The 23794-nt window shown below is 40.4% G+C and overlaps 1 protein-coding gene across 1 annotated transcript; it reads right to left on the reverse strand.

Annotated features, from left to right (window-relative positions):
* On the reverse strand, positions 1-21399 carry LOC130917207 (gastrula zinc finger protein XlCGF57.1-like). The gene is made up of 3 exons (XM_057838405.1): positions 21268-21399; positions 8437-8541; positions 1-1627 (listed from the first exon to the last, which is right to left on the reverse strand). The coding sequence occupies exons 2-3, from the start codon at positions 8440-8442 to the stop codon at positions 320-322; spliced, it is 1314 nt and encodes a 437-aa protein (XP_057694388.1). The 5' UTR covers positions 8443-8541; positions 21268-21399; the 3' UTR covers positions 1-319.
* Positions 21400-23794: the final 2395 nt, after the last annotated feature.

Below are 23794 nucleotides of genomic sequence, written 5' to 3' on the forward strand. Positions count from 1 at the left end.
TTTATTTCCGCCAAAAACACATGTAAAGATCGATACAGACGGACTTTGAATCCATACGAGAATAGTGTGACCTAATATCGCGATATATATCTCAGAATTGACTTTTTTTTTTTAACGCCCTCAAAACCAGTACGTCAGTTATGGAACAATCTCAACACAAAGTAACGCAATTTATTCAATTTTAGAAATAAATATATTGGATAGAAAAAGAACAGCAAATGAAAAATCATTTCAACAACTTTTTCAAAAGAGGCTCAAGGGAAACAATAAGGAAAGTGAAATGCTTTTTCCACTGAAAACGCATGTCAGGAATATTTTGTCACACGCTGCCATTCAAAGTTTTTTCCCCAGTATGGCCTCTTGCGTGTGTTACTAGAGTTCGTTTCTGAGCGAAGCTTTTACCACAATGTGTGCAGGCGAAAGGCTTTTCTCCAGTGTGTGTGCGCTGATGTGTTTCTAAATTACACTTCTGAGAAAATCTTTTATCGCAAAGTGTGCAGGCGAAATGTTTCTCTCCAGTGTGTGTATGCTTATGCCTTTCTAAATTTCTCTTCTGATAAAATCTTTTATCGCAAAATGTGCAGGCGAAAGGCATCTCTCCAGTGTGTCTGCTTGTGTGTTTTTTTAAACCTGCCTTATCGACGAATCTTTTATCACAAACTGTGCAGGCAAAAGGCTTCTCTCCAGTGTGATTTCTTGTGTGCCATTCAAAATGTCCCTTCTGAGAAAATCTTTTACCACAAAGTGTGCAGGCGAAAGGCTCATCTCCAGTGTGTCTGCGTTTGTGTTCGTTTAAATTTCCCTTATAGCGGAATCGTTGACCACAAGATGAGCAGGCAAAAGGCTTTTCTCCAGTGTGTGTACGCTGATGCTGTTCTAAATGAGTCTTCTGATAAAATCTTTTACCACAAAGTGAGCAGGCAAAAGGCTTTTCACCAGTGTGTTTACGCTTATGTATTTCTAGAGTAGTGTTCCGAGAAAATCTTTTATCGCAGAGTGGGCAGGCGAAAGGCTTCTCTCCAGTGTGTGTTCTTGTGTGTCTGTTTAAATTTGCCTTTGTGAAGTATTTTTTATCACAAAGTGTGCAGGCAAAAGGCTTCTCCCGAGTGTGTGCATGCATGTGTACTTTTAAATTACGTTTCCAAGAAAATGTTTTATCACAGAGTGAGCAGGGAAAAAATCTTCCAACTGCGCATTTTTTTTGGTCTCTTTTCAATGATGACTTGTTTAAAGATTTTGAAGCCTTTTGGTCAAAGTCATCATCCTCCTCATCAGTATTGAAGTCAGAAGAATGTGACGTTATGTCGTCGCTGTCCGAAAGCGGAGCTAAAAGGCCGTCCGGTTGCGATCGTCCCTCTCCTTTTGTTGTTAAGTGCTGAAATGAGCTGTCGCTCGAAGGGTTCGCTGCTCCGCTCTCTTTGCTTGGACCTTCGTCTTCTTCGCTCTTCACACTGACACCCATTGGACACTTGTGGATTTCAACTTCCTGGTCTTCTTCTTTCATGTCGGGGGTCTCTGGCTCTGCCTCCTGTTTGATGTACAGCATTTCGGACTCCTCTTCCTGTTTAACATGGAGGGAATCGTGCTTCTCATGGTGAAGATCTTCTACAGTGACATCGGCGGAACACTGGGAGAAAAAAAAAAAAAGCATATATTTTATAATATGTGGCGAATCCACAGGTCATTCCCCCCCAAAAAAAATTCGCACATAGTGATCAAGTTCATCATTTTCCACAATGTAATGATAAAAAATGTATTTTTATATATATTTTATATTAATTACACACATCTGTGTCAGTTCAAGCCTTTTATTAGATTGACTAGTACAGAGCCGCGGGCCGGTAACCGGGCTGCACAGAAATAATATTTTATTAACGACCGCATTCTGGCCGAATTAACTTTGGCCTGTGCCTCTGCTTAACACATCAATATCCCTGTCTACTCTAGATATAATACTACAGTATAGATTAGAACGTCGTCATAGAAATCCATTGATTGGACTGCAAGCAGTACATCTTGTTTTGTATGTATCAGGCATGAAAATGAGTAGGAGTTAAAAAGGTGAGAAGGGTGTGGAAGAAATATGTTCCGGTAGGGCTGTCCCAAACGACTAATTTTCTCCCGATTAGTCAGCTGACTATTTTTACAATTAGTCGACTAATATTTTTTTAATTTTTCACTAATTTAGCAATGAAATTTTTGTTGACGCGTATTAACATTTTGGGCCACATAAATTCTTTATTAAAGTACAAATAAACATGTCAATAACAATAATTAATCACACATGAACACTGAGGTCAAATGCTGAGCCTGATAGCATTTACTCGTGCGAAAGAATGGAATGTAAACAGATTCACAACACTGACTTCGCCTTTCCAACATTATTCAAAACAATTCTTATTAAAAAAAATGTCTAGCATTATAATTTTACTATACTACCTTATATACAGGGGTGCACATAATTTTTTTGCCCAGGTTCTCAGAGGAGGACCTGGAGATGTGACTTGGTCCTCATTGAGCTTGAGAGCCGACCCGCCTGATGCGATAAATTTATGACAAGCTTTACTTAGAGCTAATTAACTTTAATTAATTATATTAACAATTAATGCTTGATTAACATCAACTGGCACAACAAAATTGCCATTACTTTGAAGTGAAATGTAAAGAAATAAGAAGCACCAATTCAAAATAAAGGGCATTATGCGGCTCACACATCAACTCCAAGCCTTTTTAAAAGTGGGATATCCTCCTCATAAGATCTCATTGAACGTGCATGTTTAGCTTTGTAAAATGCGAGCAAAAACACGTTTGTCAGTGCATGTCGCTGTTCATTACTTTTATTCCGCCACTTGTCCATAGGGCGAGTGGGGTCCTGTTTGACATCGATAGTTTGCTTAATTGCCACATGCTCTATGTTTTTTTCGTGCTTTTCAAAGTTTGGATGGCTGAAATTCTTTGACCCTACATAAAATGCGCTGCTCTTATCGGCGACATTGGGATTCTCACGGCACATTTTGTACCGCATTTCCGTGCGAGCATCATTTGCTTCTAGCCATGGTACCTCCTGTAGCCACTTTTCAGCAAAAGTCCTTTTTTTCGGTAGCTCCGGTGACATCTCTGTCGTCTGTCTTTTGACGGGGGTGGGGGAACACCGAAGTACAGTGGTACCTCTACATACGAAGTTAATCCGTTCCAGGTCCTTGTTTGTAAGTGGAAATGGTCGTATGTCGAGCAGGATTTTCCCATAGGAATACATTATAATTCCATTAATTCGTTCCACAGCCCAAAAACCTTCACTAAATCCTTAAAAAATACTGCTGGTACTATTACAAATGGCAATTACACATAGCAAAACAAATAAATTATAAATCAAAATCATAATAATAATAATAATAATAATAATAATAATTCCTGTATTAATGTAACGAATCGGGTTCTAATGTGGCGGACGTTTTTTGCTGACCCTGAACGGGGGGGGGCTGACGTGCCAGAGACAGACCGGTGAGCTTGAGTTTCACTTTCACTTTGAATGTTTTCTTGAGAACACCGTCAATTGCGGCAGACAGAAGGTGTTTTTGTTTTGAATAAGTTGTGAAATAAATGATAAAAACGTGGCGAAGTTGGCGATTTCTCTGGAGATGTTACCACAATAAGAATTGTCAGCTTAACTTATAAAGACTGGCGAACGATGGTTGGAGGAGGACCGTGGAGATGTATTGTTGAGCCATTTCACGGATGCCAACCCTACGCTCATATTTTTCTGTCATTTGCATCTTCATTTAGAAGGTAAGCGTCAACTTTTTCCTTGTTTCACCACCTGTACCAACCTTTTCTGAAACCAGTGTTGATTTGTCACACAAGAAAATCCGCCGTGCATTCGTCTGCGGTGCTGCCATTGTCGTCGTATTTCGAGCATGTCGTCGGATGTAGAAACAAATGGCGAGTCAAATTTTACGTCGGATGTCGAAAAGTTCGTGTGTCGAAGCGATCGTATGTAGAGGTACCACTGTAATTTAGTGATGGCCAAATGAAGCCTCATGAAGCAATGAAGCTTTGCAGCCAATTGGTTTGCACATGTAGCAAAGCTTCATGGTGCTTCATTTACCCTATGGCGCCATCAAGTGGTCTAGAAGCCCAAGAGGTCAACATTGTTAAGAATTCAATGGCTATTTGCTTAAGACAAAGATATGAATGTGCTTGTGTTAGTAATTTAGTATGTGAACAAAATACAACAAGTGCTAAGGGTAATTTGTTATTCATTTTTATTTAGAAATAATAGCTTTCCCACAGTGGCTGGCTTTAAACAGTTTCTTTTTTTTTGGAAAATATTTCACCAGCTTTAGAAAATATTCTTTCACAAGGCACAGATGAAGCTGGGGTGCAGAGAAATGTGAGTGCCAGTTTATATAAATTTGGATAGGTATTCTTTTGTGTCTCCCAGTACACTAATGGATTGTTCATTCTGTTGATGTTTGGTTCAGATAGGTACACACACACACTCACATTTATATTAAAGTAGTTTTTCTCCCTTACCTTATTGAAAGCAATCAAATCAAAATGTTCCCATACAGGGGAGGATCGCTCTTTTCGCGCAGGTTCCATCGCAAGCAAAGGACAAGGCTCGAAAAAAGATTGCACTGGTTGCACTGTTGCGCACAGATGTAACAAGTACAGGAGCCCGAAATCCACAAAATGTGAGATAACAGGCGATCGCCATTGCGTTTTGCAACCAATTAATACCGTAGTCTGTCCTGTTTTTGCAATGTGCGCCAAACGTTGGATCACTTCCGAAGCACTCACGAGATTCAGCCGGCCGCCAGCCGCCGGCGAGGCTTCCCACGTCATCATTTCCAGGTTTTGCCGAAATGAAGCGCGCCTCGCTACAAGCTTCGTGGAAACCCCCCTCCCATTACTCGACACAAGCTTCGGAACCTCGGCTCATTTCGTCCCATCACTAAAGTAATTACTCAGTGTGGCCTGCCTCTTCAAAATTTTGAGAAGTTATTTTCTCATGTCCGCCGCAAATACAGTGGTCAGCCATCGGTACGCAAAAGCGTATGGAAGGCGTTGAGGGCCAGCGCATTTGTCTACGTCCAGTACGCATGCGCGCATGCGGACCACTTATGTGCACCCCTGCTTGTATAATAGTATTATAATAATTATAATATTAATTGCCAGTCCTATTTTTTAAAAAGGGTGTCATTTTCAAGTTATTCTTAGTGTAAAATCTGAATTCTGTAGTATTATAGTATTTACATATTATAGTATTAATTCTGATGTGGGATTAAATCCAGAATTCTTTTATTTTGAAATGTTCACCGGAAGTACGTTCACTAAACCGCTAACAACTTTACACTCCGCAAAAAGCACTTTTCGTCATTCCTTGTGGTGTCACTAATAGATTTTGTTTGTTTGTTTTATTTCATTTTTTCCGTTTGTCAATGCTGTTAACCAGCGATTTTTCATGTTTGAAGTGTCACCTTTTAACCGCAAGTTTGCATTTTGGAAAAGACGGACAATGTTTTATAGCAGGCTAAAGTAAGTTGTCTTTTTTCCCCATCAATCTCAGTGTAGCAATGGTAACGTTTACAGTGTATAATATAGATGTGTTTCCTTATTTTGTAAGTGTGAACTGTAATTCTATGGCGTTTTGTTGACCAATAAACATCTGGACACAACAACTGGAGTCTCATATGTCATCTACTAGGACACGCACGCACGCACAAATGTATGCACGCACGCGGTGCTAAAACCGAGCCGTGAAAATTACCGCCCTTATTTTTATTTACCTTGCGATACCTTGCGAATCATTGCATATCGCGACAGGCTTAGCAACCTTAATAAAACATGTCGTTAGTTAGTTAGATGGACTTACGACCCCTCCCTCTCCCTCTAAAAAAAAATTCTCCTCGGATCTACGCAATTCACGTAGGTTACCCTTTTTTACTTCAAAACAGCGAATTTCGCCGAAAAGTGAGTGATTTTCATGCCTGATATCTAATATATCTATGTGTGCCTGTCCTCCATAATAACGTATGACTAAGCCCCGGGCGCAGCACATTTATTCCCCCACACTAGCGAAAATGACTGGAAAACGGACGTCTTTGGAGAGATTTTTTACGGCGAAAAAGGGCACCTGACGAGCCAGAAGATGAGCCTATAACCTCGAAGACCCACGAACTGCGAAGGAGTAGATTCGTGACTTAATGTTTATGTGGATAAACCGAGTGATTCGAGCATGACTGTGCAACAGGAGGATCAGCTTGTAGAGATTGCAAATGAAGGCGGCCTTAAACGTACATTTGAGACAATTAAAGTCATTCCGGAATATCCTGACAGCGCTACGAGAACACTGAAAACCTTGCAACAATTTCCAACATCGCGTCTTTGTGAAGCGGGCTTCTTAATCAACGCTAAACGACACGGCGAAGGCGTTAACGGTGACCTAGCGGTGTGCAGCTAACATGGCAGGATGGGTCTGTGGAGAACTTTTGTCCATCCACGCTCAAACGTAAGTTAATATTTCTTTCTTTAAAGAAAGTTTGTAGTGTTTACGTTGGAATCGCTGCATTCGCGGCCATTTTTAATGTTACGCGCATGTGCAGAACCGCATAGTTGCAGTTTTTGATGGATTGCAAAATTTGTCAAAACACCGGTCCGTGAAAAAAAGACCCAAATCACACGGGTCCGTGGTGCAAAAAAGGTTGGGGACCACTGGTCTAGTGCATAGATGAATTAACTCACTTCATATTTCATGTTTCCTGTATAGTCTTCAACTCGTTTAAAATTCTGCTGCTCAATTTTTAACCAGTACACCCACTGGCTTCCGTTTGATTTTACAATTGTTTTCCACAATTGATTTTACCATTGATTTCCTTTTATTGTTTGTTTTTAATTCTATTAATGGCCTGCTAAGACTTAAACAGTGGGGGGATCGATCTTTTGCAGTTGAAGCCCTCAGGTTGTGTAACAGCTGCCGCCTGAAATCTGCACCATTATGAATCTAGGCCTTTTTAAATCACAGCTAAAGACCCACTTTTTTAGACACGCCATTTATTCAAACTGGGGTTGCTAGTTTTTATTTCTTAAGGGCTTTGAGTCTTTGGATTTTATCTGTTTTATTTTCTTTTTTGACTTTTATCACGATGCGTTGTTTTTTTTTGTGGTTGTTTTGTCCCAATGTCATTGTCTAATGATTTCCTGCCTTTAATTTATCATGACCAATGTTGTTGTTGTAAAGCACTTTGTGGACCTTTCGGGTTTTTGTAAAGAGCTAACGAAATAATAGTTGTACTGAGTTCAATTGGCCCTTCCCCGGCCAGCCGGGGTGGGGTGGGGCCTGGGTGGTGTATGAGGTGGCCATAGTTCCCTCCCGGGTTGGGCCGGCCGGTGCCGCGTCTCCCTGTACCGGGTGTCGGGGAGGTGTCCCCTGGTGTCATACCACGCGACCCTCCTGGCCCGGGGGTGGGTTGGAGGGCGGTGCGCTTCCGTCCTCCTTGTCTGTCTCCGGCCCTGTCCGCCTCTCTGGGCCACGGCGGTCGCCTCTGCCCTCCTGCCGGCAGGGTCGTCGACGGGGCCTCTTGGGGCCCGCGAGGCCTTGGGTCGGGCTTGCTGGTGGGGCGATGGCTCCTTTGCTGGGCTGCGGGAGGAGGGATGGGCTGTGTTGAACCCCACCCCGCCCCGTGGCCCTGGGCTGGCGCCCGCGTGGCATCTCCTCTCGTCTGCATGGCTGTCGCACGCCTGGTTGGGCTCGCGTGCGGCTGGATGTGATAGGGCGCGCTTGGGTGAGGGGTCCCGGTGCCGGGATTGGCGATGGGGCGGCGTAGGGTTGGTCGCCAACGGGCTTACACTCACAAGGGATTCACACGATTACTGGGTTCTAGATCACAGAGCAGATTTGTGTACATTCTGCCCCTTTCAATAATTTAGCTTATAGACTCCCCCACCCCCGTCCCCCTCTTTCCCTGGTCAACAGGACCCCCACATGGTGTCAACCGGAAATACATCTAGCTGACGATGGCACCAACATATTAGTAGTTAGTCTAGACGTTCAATGTATTTCTTGTTGTAGTTTGTGTTTCTTTTCTTTGTTCTCTTGTGTTTCTTTTCTTCTGTTCCCCAATAACCCCTTCCTGTTCGTTGCTTTGTCATAATAAACGAGTTATGTTGAATGATCTGTTCAGACCATCCGGGCACTTAGACTTTCATTCTCCGTGTCAAACAGCTGAACAGGATAGGTTTAAAAGAAAAAAAAAAGGCCCCTGTATTAATAATTGTGTTATCACCATACTGTGAGATAATTGTTACTGTGAGCTTTGTCTCGCAAGTCAGATTATTGGCTTGTTGGCCTCCAGTCACATTCACTGATCACGATCACAATCACATCAAAGAAGGTCTGATATTGCATGAAAAATAAAATAAATGTGATGATCTCACCCTCATTTTCTTTTGCAGTTGTTCGTCGTGACCTGAATTTCCTCTCCTCGTTGACTTGGATGTTTGGGATTGCGTTGGCGTTCACTTAGTAGTCATTTGTCGAATCTTAAAGACAAGTGGAGAAGGGTCTTATACAATTCAATGTAATCACGCTCATGTTAAACGACCCACTTTTCTTTAAACAAAAGTTTGCACATCGGAAGTGGCGTTATGCCAAAGCAATCGCAATACTTTAAGGTGTATTAGCTACCCAGATAGCAGACAGACATTGAATAAACGTTGATTTTCCATCAAAATCCTCAGTATGGTTGACACTGAAATTTTCAACAATAAACAATGTTGAATCACCATTGCAAATACCGATGACACCTGATAGTGATGTAGAAACAGCATTGTTCTGTTGTGTGTCAGGCGATGGTTGAGTTAACATTGTTTTAGAGTTGATGTAATGCGCTTGTCAAATAGCTGATTTTTAATTGACCAGGAAATATAATTTAAGAGTTAAATTATGGATGAGCGAGAGTTGTGGTCAAAAAACAGTTGTGTCCAACTGTTCACCTCAAACGAACTGCACTGAAAACACCTCATTTTAGGACAGCCATATTTAAGGGCAAGCCTGTTGCTTTTCTTTAGAGCTTTTATCAGCAATGATGTCTTACGGTAAAATAAACCACGCTTGTCATTAAAGTTGTACATAAAACGGTTTGACTTAAACAATGTGACAAAGTGGCCGGAATTGTAAGAAACGGTGCATTTGCTGTGATTGGCATTCAAGCGAAGACCTACCTAGCCTGGATGTTAGCTAAATAGAACTTAGTTCAGGCAAACATAATTCTTTTTCCAATTAAAGCCCTAAAATCACTAGATATGACACGATTGAGCCTTGTCTTAATTAATTTATTGAAAACAAAGACATCGCCATCATTTTGTCATCGTAGCTAGCTAACCAGATAGCTCCATTCCCATATGTAGCCCTAATTTGGTTTGGGATTGGTTGAGAAACTCATTTCACCACAAATACTGAAGTATGTTAAACTAACCAATGACACCTGCTTGAATTCCTTGATATGAACTGTGAATGCCGTTTTGTTTGGAATTTTCAGATTCACTGAAGAGGCAGATAGGGATGGCCGCATCACAATATGGCGGAAAACACAGACAAGACTGAAAAGCAGTTTCTGCTCTTGCACTCTTTAAAAGAAACTGCTGTATTTTAAGCCAAAACAACTGTTGTGTTTGATCGAACAATATGTCTATAGACCCTACCCACCGACGTCACAAAATCACGTGCTCGCTGTATGGTTCCGCCCCCTTGTCCGTCATTTTGTGTCTGTATTATCAATGGTCTCAATTGATCGAGCAATTTATAATGCATTTCATGGAAGACCCGGTGCTTTCGGATGCCGTAAACTCACTTGATGCGTTGCATAAAAGGCATTATGTGGAAAAGCTTCAGTTTATCCATTCGCCAGATCCATATTTGATGCCTAAATCGATGTTTTTCGACCCGCTGTCTCCGCCGTATTTGCCTGACATCTGCTAGCTACCCTGATATGTACAACTATCTTGTCCACACAAAATCAGCCTGTTCTCACGAAAGTTTGAAAAACTTTAAGAGCTTGGATGCTTATAAATAGGCCTGAACGATATTGGAAAAAACTATTGTTGCGATTTTTTTTAGGTTTGCAATATATTGCGATATTATATTGCGATATTAAAAAAAAAAAAGATCTATCTTTTTTAAAGAAATTTTCACTAAATGACTTGAATAGCTGTTTGGAAATACTTTACATAACACACCGTGACCACAGTGTATTCATATAATACCGTTTAATTTGTGAATGATGAAGATTTCTGTATGAAGGTATCCAGGAAGTCATGTCTGCACAAAATAGATCATTTATTGAATACAATATTTTACACTTCAACAGCAGCAAATACATTAAATGATAAATAAAAGAGCAGGTGCATTAGTCCCCTAAGTTTTTGACAAAATATAACAATAAATAAAAACTTCTGTAAAATAACAACAAAGTTGTCAACATATTTGAACAAAAATATTAAATATGACAAATAAAAGAGTTGTTCACAAACTATAACAATAAATAAAAACCTCAGTAAAACAACAAAGTTGTCAACATATTTGAACAAAAATATTAAATATGACAAAAGAGTTCACAAACTATAACAATACATAAAAACCTCAGTTAAACAACAAAGTTGTCAACATATTTGAACTTAAATATGAAATCTGACTAATAAAAGTGCAAGTGCATTAGTCCCCTGAGTTGTTTACACAAAATATAACAATATAAAACTGCAAAACGGCAACAAAGTTGTAAAAATATTTCAACAAAAATATTAAGTATCAAAACTTTATGTGCAGCTGTACTATATATAGTTATTTGAAAAATACGGTTTACAATAAATTTAAATATAAAAGAAACAAACTCAATTGAACTTGTAAATAATTGAACTGAATAACTGCAAATAACTGTGATGAATAACAGAACCATTTTAACTCCCAAATTTCCTGCCTTCCTGATAGCTGTCACATGAATAAAAAGAAAAGACATTCCTTCAGCTGTGTTATGTATTTGTCTGCATATCGTCCACCTTCCTTGCTCAGCAATTCTCAACTGGGTCTCATAGGTTTTTGGCCAAGACTATTAGTTTATCCACTATAGCAGGCTTGAGACAAGAACGTTGGCATTTAACAATGTTCCCACCTGTGCTAAAAAGCCTCTGATGGGGAGCTCGTAGCAGGAATGCATAGATACCTGCGTTTTAAATGGTCCCACATGTTTGACAGATTACTTCTTGTTGAGGCAACCATGGCGAGGCACTGTCGACAGGGCTGTTTTTTGTCCCTTATAGTCTTGTTCTTGCCAAAATACTTCCAAAACTCCTTTTGGATACAGTCTTCCTTGCTCCTCCAACGTGTTGATTGCTTGCTTTCACTTTGAGAACGGGCCCTCCTCCCTCCGCTCTGCTGTTCGGCCCCTCCTCCCTCCACTCCGCTGTTGCAGCGGGAGGGGGAGGAGCCGATGACTTGCTGGAGAGAAAGAGAAACTGTGCGCTTTTTTCCCCTCTCCTTCCTCAAAACAAACGTTTGTGGATTAAAAAAAATGAAATTAAAAAACTATCGCACGTCCTTGCGATGGGACTATTGCACATGCGCACATCGCGATGGCGATGTTTAAACGATATATCGTTCAGGCCTACTTATAAATACTTCGTTGCTGGTTGGGTGAAACAGGTCCTCGTCCACGAAAATTCGGCAGGAATCTATCTTGTGCTTGGAAAGGTGAGTTACAAAATTTTCAATTCAAAATCTTTTGTTATTGCTAACATCCACTGTCAAGTCTAATGTATTTCATGTCGTTTGTCAATGGAGTTAGGGCTTTTAATGTTTATATGGTTTAGCGATAGCACTCTCACTACATACATACGTGTATGTTGTCGGCGATTAGCCTAGCAATGATCTTAATTGTGGTTGTCAGCCCAAAACCCTCTAAATATATATTAAATGCATCTTACCAGATATAAAATGACTACTACATAATCTGTGGTAATCGTTTGGAGCCCAGTTTTCTCGTCGAATTGCAGCAGCCCATCTCGCGCTCTTCTCTCCGGGTCTCTCGGAATCCGGTAGAACTTCAAGTCTCTCCGTCTTCTCCGTCTATCTTCTCTGTTATTGCAACCGACCGCCACACACGCCTTCACCATTTTGATTATTAATGTTAACGAGCAGAAAAACACGTCGTAAATAGGAGGAATGTACGTAGCCGTAACAGGTAAACATGATGTGTTGACGGACAATTGGGTGGCACCGGTCAGGAGGAAGGAGTTGTGACGTCACGTTGGTAGGGTCTATATGCTGCCACAGCAGATTCATTTCGCATAAAGCCCGCGAGCTATTTTTAATTTGTCCGTTCAACCCTTGAAACCCTCGTTTACAGACGTCGCGCAACCGCTTTTGTTTCAACCCAGCCATAAAAAGAAGCTCAGTAATTATATTTATTATTCAAAATGTCTGTCATTTTTAGGGTTAGAATCATTAATTGGCGTCTAATATTTCATAGAAAAAAAAAACACTTTAAAAAATTATTCACTCGCATATTTTAAACTTTTAAACAAATTACGGCAGAATGAAAAAAAGGATGTCTGCAAAAAGGTCACGAATATCTACCTCATAACTATTGTTAAATTGTAATTTTTTTGTTACTGTCGCATTTTCCCCGATATGTTAGATGACAAATAATAGACCCAAACAAAGAAAATTGAAAAAAAAAAAAACATTTAAAAGGGTAACTGTATATAAAAGAAAATCTCCACTACTTGATGTCTGCGAATTCTGCATCACAACCCTTGTTATATTACCATGTTTCACCCATGAAATCCCCCAAAAATGCGGTTCTGCCCATTAACAGCTGTGTCTTGACACTCGGTGATACATGCTTTTGGATTGAAAAGATGTAGGTACGCGATAATATCTCGTTAATATCGTGGTGTCTTTAATTCTGCTCTCGCGTGCTCTCACCTCCAGTTAGGGTTTTTCTGTTTGAATTTTTTTTTTTTTTTTCCAAAATTCCCTCCTGTTCAAAATTTTTCTTCCCCCAGAAAATTGAGATTTTAAGCTTTCCAATGATGTATCACACATGTATATCGGACAATTTTGAAATTCGGCCAAATTGGGGGTCTCAGAGCGGAACTTCAATGCCCCTTTCCCACTGAAACTAGTGGGTCAACGCGCATTTTTTCCAAGCCGATGCAACCCACTAGCAATTGCCATTTGGCACCTTTCCCATTGACAAAAAAAAGCAGTGTCTACTTTTTTTTTTTCACCCGTCTAACCCCCCACCCCTCCTCAGCAGTGCGTAAGGTTATGTGACGTCACCATGCCAAGATGCGCGTCGACAAGTGCGACAGAATTCTTTCAGTTCAAGGAAGTAAACAATGCAGAGCAACATGGAAGCCTCTTTTCTCCACGGATGGAAAGGAGCTGGCAGGTCTCATCATCTTTCCAATGCTGGGACATGTTGTTCAATGTGGTGCGCTACTGGCTCCTTCTTCTTCTACTAGCTTTGTTGTGAGCATCGACGTAACTACAGTTTTGGGGCGTGTTAAATGGGAGGCGACTGGCACGTTGTTATGACGCATCACGTAAGAGCCTACGTCACCACGTAGATTAGGGTGCTGACTGTTGACCCGGGGTTTTGCTTTCACACTGCATGACGATCAGAGCCGAGGTGATTTTAACGCGGGTCGCTTGGCGGGTTGATTGACACGGGTCGAGGCGGGTCACTGCACCTTTCCCACTGCCACCAAAAGCCGATTGTTAGTGGGTTGACATGGGTTTTTTGGCCAGTGGGAAAGGGGTACAAGTCACCTGAGTGTTTTCCGCCATATACATCTGCTGCTGTTGTGCAGAAGGGGCTACGTTATGTCCCAGACTGCGATGGTGGCAAACTTCGCAGCAAAGCTCGTCAGACTGTGGAGGAGGCTTAAGTTTGCTGAGAGTTAATAAAGTTTTCTATTGTTGAACTTGTGACTCAATAAAAAATAATTCTGAAATCGAGCCAAGTTTTTATTTTAATATTAAAGGAATTCGCCTTCACGCCAAGTCATCGGAATCACGCCAGCCGAAATAGTAGGCATCCCGCCGGTGTTCTGACAAATTTTTCTCCCCGTCAAAAATTGCAACTTTGCAGTTCTGCGCATGTGCGTAATGTTAAAAATGGCCGCAAATGCAGCGGCTCCAAAGTAAACACTATTAACTTTCTTTAAAGAAAAGAATATTTAATTACGTTTGCTCATGGACGGACATGTAGAAAAGTTCTCTTCAGACACATCCTGCCTTGTTAGCTGCATACAAAAACTGCACGCCGCTCTCTCACCGTTAACGTCTTCGCCGTGTCGTTAAGCATTAATATATGCCATACTCATGTGGCACATGCATGTTTATGCTGTAACTTGTTTATTTAGCACCTTTGGATAACATTGAGAGTCCAACTGAATGTGAAAGAGGGCTTATACACTGCTAAAAAAGCTTCAGTAGAAAATTCTGATGAGGGTGCAAAATTTGTTAGAACACCGGCGCAGCCTCAGCAATTTGGCCGGAAAGCCAAATCCTGCGCCTTCACTCTAGTGTTAACTATTTGCACTGACTCCAAGTTTCAAAAGTTTAAAGAAGGCTCACCAAAAACAAGTTGACAATTTATTCAAGCCGACATTGATCAAAAAGCAAGGCAAAACAGACGACGGAGAGGCAATGCTGGATCCAGGGCCAGCAAAACAACTGACACATCGGAATGTCCCCGAGAAGCAAGGGCGTAGGTTTGGTCTCAATACTGGTAGGGACGATATAACAGCCTAGCCTGCATGTACACTTTTTGCTGGGGACGGGACATTAATAAAACCAAACAGATTGGGTGAACGGGAGTCAGAGCTACATTTCTCCCAAAAGATTTTTTAATTGATAGGCTAAATCAGGGGTCCACAAACTACGGCCCGCGGGCCAGATACAGCCCGTCTCCACATTTGGTCCGGCCCCCTGAACATTTTATTTAATTTTTTTCAATAGTGTTATTTATTTCCTGGCTTTTTTCTGTGAAGAACCCACAGAGGGTTATTTGGTTATTATCCATTTAATTGACAGTGTTATTACTAAATAATATTATATTATATCATATTATATTACCGTATTGGCCCGAATATAAGACGGTGTTTTTTGCATTGAAATAAGACTGAAAATGAGGGGGTCGTCTTATATTCGCGGTCTAGACATTACATCCATTCGCGATGCTAGATGGCGCCAGATATCATTGAAGCAATCTTCTGTCATGACAGATCTCAGCTACTCTCCCCATTCACGACGCTAGATGGTGCCAGATATCATTGAAGCGATGTTCTGTCATGACAGATCTCAGCTTCTCTCAAGTTTAACCAGTTTGCAATTTTTTATTGCAATGTTTTTCCTTATTCAGATTTGTTTCAAGAATACAGTTACAGTTAGACTTCACTTTGATGGTTAATGCAGTTATTGCAATTTTGTTGCTTCATCACAATAGATTAGTTTATTTACATTTCAAAAACCAGAAGCCATTCATTTACGAATGTGATTGCGCTTTAGTTTACATATTTAAATGTTCAGATATTAAGATTTGAATGAGGCAAAATAACAAACTTTTTCTCTCAAATATATTTTTATAATCATTTGTTTCGGATGTACTGTAATTATTTTCTGTATAAAAAGTAATATGGTGTTGAAAAAGTCTTTTTTCAAACTTGAGTCTTGAAAAAGAGGGGGTCGTCTTATAATCAGGGCCGTCTTATATTCGGGCCAATACTGTATATTATTATTATTATATATTTTTTTAATTTACTTTTGTTCCATGAAGAATCCAGAAAGGGTGATTTTATCGTGGTTTTCTGAAAAACAATTAATTTTTATATTTAGGCACTCCTGCAATCGTCACACTTTTTCTGTTACAAACTGACCTGGCCCCTCATCAGAGAAGGGAAAAGTTATGTGGCCCTCACAGGAAAAAGTTTGGGGACCCCTGGGCTAAATGATCAATGCAAAATAAATCTGTATTATTCTAACTTTCCCACTGCAAATTAATCACGTCTTCGTCTGATAATTTTTCTTAAGTCTAGTCAAATAATTTTCTCCTTGTTTTGAGTGTTAAAGACCAGTTTAAAGAAATCTGAGTAAAAATTTCTTGAAGCACTGGCAGATATTTTCACTTATTTCTAGTAGATTTACACTGAAAACAAGGGAATTTAACTAGTTTTAAAAAGGTGTGTTTTCGCAGTGCATATGTATTGGTTCAGGTGATACACCGTTTGATTCAAACCTTTGTTTTCAAAACCTACGAAAGAAACATTTTGAAAATTTCCAGAATAAATTTCTGGATTTTATTAGCAAATTTAAATTACAAGATTCGAACATTAATTATTTTAACAGACACAATAAATACAAACCTGTTAATAATCTCTTAATTATCCAGGTATGCCAAAAATAAACATTCGTCTTAAGATTTTCAGGAGCAAAATTAGTAGCGTGTTCCCCACTTCCACAACACTGACGTCTTTTTACATTACTTACAGTAGTTGCTGCTGACGAAAAACTATACTAATATTCCTCATCTTTGAAGGGGCGGAGGAGGCGGCATGTTACATTTGTGTCGGGGCTGAGGTTGTGTGTGTGTGTGGGAGGGAAGGGGGTCAAGTCATCAGCCAATCAAACGTTCGTTTTGATTTTTTTAAAAATTACCGGCACAATCAGCAAGTGAAAAGGGGTCAATGCAAGTCTGAACACAATGAAAGTAATTCACTTAATAATGGTAGGGTCAATTCTATCCTTAAAACATATGGGAAGACACTCTAAATGACCTCTTTAACTGAACTAATTATATAATGCAATTAACAGTGTTTCCCCTAGGATTTTTTGAAGCTGTGGTGGTGGGCTGCATCGGAGTCGGACAGCCTCACCATGTCGTGCCACAGCGAATTTTTTTTTCTTCATTTTTTCCCCCAAGAAGAACCATAACAAAGATATATTTGAAATATTTCATTAGCCAGGCTAATGTTGTACCTCTCAGCTACAGTACATGTATGTAAAATGCGTAGCTGATTACAGCTACGTTACCCGATGTACTAATGCGACTTTTTTTCTCGTGGCAATAGTACGACTTACATCTCGTAGTGACTCAGGGTTGGCAACCCAAACTGTTGAAAGAGCCATATTTGACCCCCAAAAAAACACAAAAAAAACTGATACAGTATGTCTGGAGCCACAAAAAATTAAAAGCCTTTTACAAGCCTTATAATTATCGATACTAGCTATATTAGCCTACTATAGAAATACGTAATTAGCCTTCATGATTAAATGTTTGTTTTCCCTGCAGTGGATCCTATAGAGAATGACGCACCACGTGACTACTCTGTTGTACTATGCCACCACAAGTTTAACTTCATTACAATATTAATGAATTGAAAGAATGTTTGTGTCATGTTTGTCCTCCTAGAAATCCTATTAAAACAAAAAAATATATTTCCCTCCCCCATCTTTTTCCATTTAAAAAAAAAAAAAAAAAGCTCCGAGGCATCGCTAAAGAGCCGCATGCGGCCCGAGAGCCGCGGGTTGCAGACCACCGTCGTAGTCCTCCTTTTTCCTTTTATTTGACCCTCATAAGTACTACATTACCACAACAATAACAGTCCTTCTGTCAACTGACCCATTTAGAGCACTGGGGGAATTCTAATAGCCGTGTAAAGAGTTTTACTTGATTCGGTGAGAAGGTGAATAGTTTTTTCCCCGTTGTTCGTAAACTAAATTTCCACACAAAGGCACGTCGAGGTACCATTAACTTAGCAAGGAGAGGTATGAGAGTCATTTTTCGAGTGTCCCAGAGCTCGCGAAATTTGGGTGGGGGGGGGCGCATTTATCAAAGTTTCGTCAGCCGTAATTGTCTGAAGTTGGCGCGCCGGTGTTGTGCCGAAAAATAGCCACTCCACGTGAAATGTTCCCCCTGACGGGAGCGCCCACACGTCACTCGTACAAACAGCCTTTTCTCACCAATCGATGGACACAGAAACGACGTTCTTGTACCGTGAATATGTATCATTTTACTCTGCTTGAACTGATAAATCGTTTACTGTGACCAACGCTCTGAAAATAGAGCAAGGCTTTATTTTGGGCCCCGCCTCTCCGCAGTCTCTCAGCGCAAGTTAGTCAAAGTTTGCTTTCCGTCCAAGACGGCCGTCCACCGCTCACTTTCGCCGAAAAGTCCGATCCAAATTATTGTAATGCCCCGGATATGGGCAAGAAGGAGAGAAGTCTGTATTTGCTTACCCACTTTATTGTGGTAACAATAATAAAGAAAAACAATAACAAAATAACAGCGGGCTGCTACAACATGCGACCGCTATCTCTCGCTATCTCGCTCGTTCCCCCATTCTTCCTACTCGTTCCCCTTGCGTCTCTTAAGGGGGGGCCTGCATAGTTACAAACATTAGGCTACAATACACAATGAATAGGTGTCCGCTGAACTCCTCCCACTCGGCTGCCGCTAGTTTGAAGCGGCCTTAAAATTTTTTTTTTTATTTAAATAAATAAATAAAATACATCTCATTTGCCAGGGGTGGCGGCTTTCATTTTAGTGTGGCGGTGCGCCACAATCTGTTGAATATAGGGGAATCCCTGATTAAGGTTGCCTAAAAGTTGGTGGGGACAATATGAGGATCTTGAAAAGTTGCTATTGTTTTGTCCCTACCATCCCTATGCAAACCTACACCGTTGCCGAGAAGTGACAGTTGTAAGCTAAACGTTCAGTGTTTTGAAAGCTGCGACGGGGTGGGTCGAACAAAAGGCGTGCCTGGGTGTTGTTTTGGGATAATTCTTCTGTTGCAGGTTTGGTCGGTCAAGTTCTTGTGTCATCTTTCGTTGCTGGAGTACATACCCATGTAATACAGAGTAACACGGTGCCGGGGAGGAATGTACTATCCCCTTCATATTTATTCATTGTTAATTTTTTTTAAAATTTCTTTCTTTTTTTTTTTTAATCGTTCGTGTACAATATTTTATTAGTCAGCCTAGCTTTTTCTTCTGCCTGTAAATAATGCTGGACCTCTAAATATAGGGCGGAAAACACTCAGATGACTTGAAATTCCGCTCCAAGACCCCCAATTTAGCCAACTTTCAAAATTGTCCGATATGCACGTGTGATACATCATTGTAAAGCTTAAAATCTCAATTTTATGGGGGAAGAAAATTTTTGATCAGGAAGGCACTTTCAAAAAAAAAAATTTTTTTTAAACAGCAAAACCCGATCTGAAGGCGAGAGCACGCGAGAGCAGAATTACAGACGCCATGACTTTAACCAGATATTATTGTGTACTTACCTTGTTTCGATCCAAAAACTCCATGTACCATGTATCACTGAGTGTCAAGACACAGCTGTGAATGGCCACAGCTGGATTTTGGGGGAATTTTATGGGTGAAACATGGTAATACAACAAGGGTCGCGATGCAGAAATCACAGACATCAAGGCGTGGTCGAGATTTTTTTTCCCCATAAATTCAAGTCGCCATTTTTTTCATTGTGACGTTATTTGTTTAAAAGTTTAAATTAAGTGAGTGAATTTTTTAATATAAATAATATATAAATAATAATATAATTTAAATATTAGACATCAATTGATGATTCTAAGCTAAAAATGACAGACATTTTGAATAATAAACATAATTAATTACTAGGGTTGTTCCGATCATGTTTTTTTGCTCCCAATCCGATCCCGATCGTTTTAGTTTGAGTATCTGCCGATCCCGATATTTCCCGATCCGATTGCTTTTTTTTTGCTCCCGATTCAATTCTAATCATTCCCGATAATTTTTCCCGATCATATACATTTTGGCAATGCATTAAGAAAAAAATGAATAAAACTCGGACGAATATATACATTCAACATACAGTACATAAGTACTGTATTTGTTTATTATGACAATAAATCCTCAAGATGGCATTTACATTAATAACATTCTTTTTGTGAGAGGGATCCACGGATAGAAAGACTTGTGACTTTGTATATTGTGACTAAATATTGCCATCTAGTGTATTTGTTGAGCTTTCAGTAAATGATATTGTAGCCATGCCCAAATGCATGATGGGAAGTGGAACCATGACTGTGCGTAGTGCTACCAATTGATATATCTTCTCTGCGTTGGGAAATAACATAAGGTGTTAAGGAAAAGATCAATTGCTACCTTGCTTCCCCACATTGCTTCCCATGATATTTCTAATCGTAGGGAGAGGGATTGTAAGGCTTTAACCAAATAAAAAAAGGTTCCAAAGGCTGCCAAAATTCACTCTACTCATTTCACGCTGCCTTTTCTCTCTATATATAGGTAAAACGGCGCCATTACAGATTGAGCGCCACAATGCATGAGTGGGTCATGCAGTGCATGCATTAATTGCGTTAAATATTTTAACGTGATACATTTTTAATAAAAGTAATTACCGCCGTTATCGGGATAAAGTTGATAACCCGAACTTAAGCCTAAACTAAAGACTCTGGATGAGTGTAACATATTATGTCTGTAGCGTTAAATACAATTACAAAACGATTTAATTAAAAAATATACATATATATTAAAAAAAGGCATGGCCGATATTTTTTTCCCGATTACGATACTTTGAAAATGACGTGATCGGACCCAATCGATCGGGATGCTGATCGATCGGGACATCTCTATTAATTACCTTTGTTTTATGGCTGCGTTGAAACAAAACCGTTGCGCGACGTCTGTAAACGGGGGTTTCCAGGGTAAAACGGACAAATTAAAAATAGTTTGGGGGCTTGATGCGGCATGAATCCGCTATGGCAGCATATAGACATATTGTTCTATCATACACAACTGTTCTTTTGGCTTAAAATACAGCAGTTTCTTTTAAAGAGGAGTGCAAGAGCAGAAACTGCTTTTTCAGTCTTGTCTGTGTTTTCCGCCATAGGTATATTTGAAAGCATTAATAGCATCATGGTTGAAACTGAAGGAAAACTTCAAATTGATTGTTGGAACAACATTAATCGAGGGTGCAAAAGTGATGACAAATCAACGTCGGGGGTCAATGTTGATTCAACGATATAAGATTGACAGCGGAATGTTGATTCAACATCATTTCAACGTCTGTCTGCTATCTGGGTAGCGAGCTAAGCTAAACTAAGTTAGGTACAGCTGCAAAGCTTCAACATAAAGCCAAACGACTCCCACTATGTTTTAAAATAGGACTCTTTAGTCTACTAAATTGTAACTTCGGTACTTACCGGATGAGAATGTTTTGAAGGCGCTCGTTTGGTCAGGAAAACACTACACAATTTAACTGCACAACCCGGATGGATAAACAAATGTTGCATCAAGTGAACCGGAAATAGTGACGGGATCTGTCGTTCACTTGAGTAAACGAATCCATTCCGGTTCGTTAAGTAAAACGATTCGTTCAAACGAATCGTTCAACGAATCGTTCGCCCCCCTCATCTCCCTCCCCACCCAAATGAATCGTTCGGTTAGTGAACGGGAAGTGACGTTGCCGAACGAATCACCAAAGACCGCTTCGCAGTATAACTGAACGGGAAGTGACATTGCTTGGTCCCTCCGTCTCTTGCACATTGACCACTCGTCGTAGTTTCAGAAATGAGTGACAGGCGATATCATTCTCCTCTCAGAGACAGCCTCGTCTCCCTCCCGCTGCTGCAAAAGCGAGGGACAACTTCCGCGTCGTCTGTCCTAGTTCTATGGGCTCAAAGTCATGGCTCGTGCTTGCATTTCGAATTAGGACACGATTAAACATTTTCCTTTTGAGGGGGAAGTCGGGGTTTGGGGTCGGGGGCGCACGGACTTTCTTTAGCATGATCTTGCTCACATATACAATGCTGCTGCTAACAGCCAACGCGGCATGCCTGCTGTCACGAAAATAAAAATAAATCGAAAGTTTAATTTCTAATTATGGAACGGCCAACACATCATATTAACCTCTCGCTCTGTTGTATTTTTGTTTTTTATTATTAAGATGATCGTTTTGAATTTTTGCACTGGTATTAATAAATAAAATAATCCGGTCAGCTCCTCTGTCGTCCCCGCATCTCAGATCGTCAAATGCTGACGAGAAATAATTGTTTGCTTTATGATTTCGCCTTTCTACTCTCATTAGTCTGTTAAGAAAAATGTAGACATATTGCGACATCTCCCGTGTCCGCGCGCTTTGTTTTTGGGGCGCTTGAGTAGCACATGATGGACGGATTGACATAATTTGTCAAACCAACCGACACCCTCTGACACGAAAAAAAAAAAAAAAAAACACTCGGAAAAAATTGACATGTATATACAGTTTCATTGCAAATCAGTATTATGGTGATCATACTAAATATTATTTTTTTTCTGTGCACATATGAGGTACATATCGCTGCCATGAAGCCTCCATATAGTGACAGTTCTCTGCCCGCTTCACTGCCGTCACGCGACCGCAGCTCAGGTTTTGCTTGCCTCGTAGCTACGCGTGTTTTAAATTACTGTAAATTTGATAGTATATCGTCATAGGCACAGTCCCGAGTCTGTTGAGAAAAGTAGAACACTAAACCATGCTCGCTAGATTTGTGTGGTGTTTTTGTCTTTTTGAGCAGCATTTGATAGGCTCCACGTTAACAAATATGTGACAAAGTCGTTTCCTTTCATTTTATGACTCGTTCACCGCATAGTCATTACTGGAAAGTCAAGTTAGCAGCAAGCTAGGTCAGGAACCGGAGGACCGAATCACTGAACGGGAAGTGACAAAACTCAGTCTTTCCCCCCTGCCTGCACGCTGGCTGCTTATTGGCCACACGTGGAAATGAGTGACATACGCCATGATTCTGTTTCCGCTCCCTCCCCTGCCCGCGATGAGGCTGGCGTCTGATTGGTCGTGTGCGATGTCAGAAGACGCTGCCGCTTGCTCAACGCCCTCCCACGCAGCGAACAAGCGCCACCAACTTCATAGAACGAATCAGTGCAGATGGTGATTAGTTCGGTCTCGTTCACCCAAACAATTCGTTCAAAAAGAACGAATCGTTCGCGACCGATACAACACTAACCGGAAATAGAAATGTTCAGGTGCTGAAACTTCAGCGCGATATGTTGAAGCGTGTGGAAGTGCAATCACGACTTCACATCACTGGAGTCAATAAAACTATTCAGTAAATATGACCAACATATGCAAATTCGACTCATCATTGTCAGTAACTCAATTTGAAGGCTCAGAATTCAGATAATATGTAAATGTATACGTTGAAAGTTCAGACTTTAGCCATGTACTGCACTGCTTCCGCTGCACTTCTTCCATCAAAGAACATTATAATGAACTCGCTTCATTTTTAACCATTGAAGTTTCCCAGGCTCATTAATTTAGCGCTATTTCTCCGCTACCCATGAGAGTTAATTATTCCTAAAGTATGAAAGAAGAAGAGTGCAAAAACTATATCGAGGCGAAGAGAGGAAACGGCCAGGAGATGTCGCTGTTTGCAGATGCCTCGACTCAAAGCAGGTTGTTTCAGAAGACCGATAAATGCCGTACATACTGTCTTATAATTGCTTATTTCTATATTTTTTTGGAATTAATATTATGTTTATTTCTTAAATTCATGCTATAAATGAATTGATAAAACAAACGAATTGCAGATGCAAACAGAAATACACATTGGCAGTGTTGGGAATAACGGCGTTATAAATAACACCGTTTCATAACGGCGTTATTTTTTTCAGTAACAGGGTAGTCTAATTATTTTTTCCGCCGTTACAACGCCGTTACCGTTACTGACGGTC

This window comes from Corythoichthys intestinalis, chromosome 1 (genome assembly GCF_030265065.1).
Source record: "Corythoichthys intestinalis isolate RoL2023-P3 chromosome 1, ASM3026506v1, whole genome shotgun sequence".
Lineage (NCBI taxonomy): Eukaryota > Metazoa > Chordata > Actinopteri > Syngnathiformes > Syngnathidae > Corythoichthys > Corythoichthys intestinalis.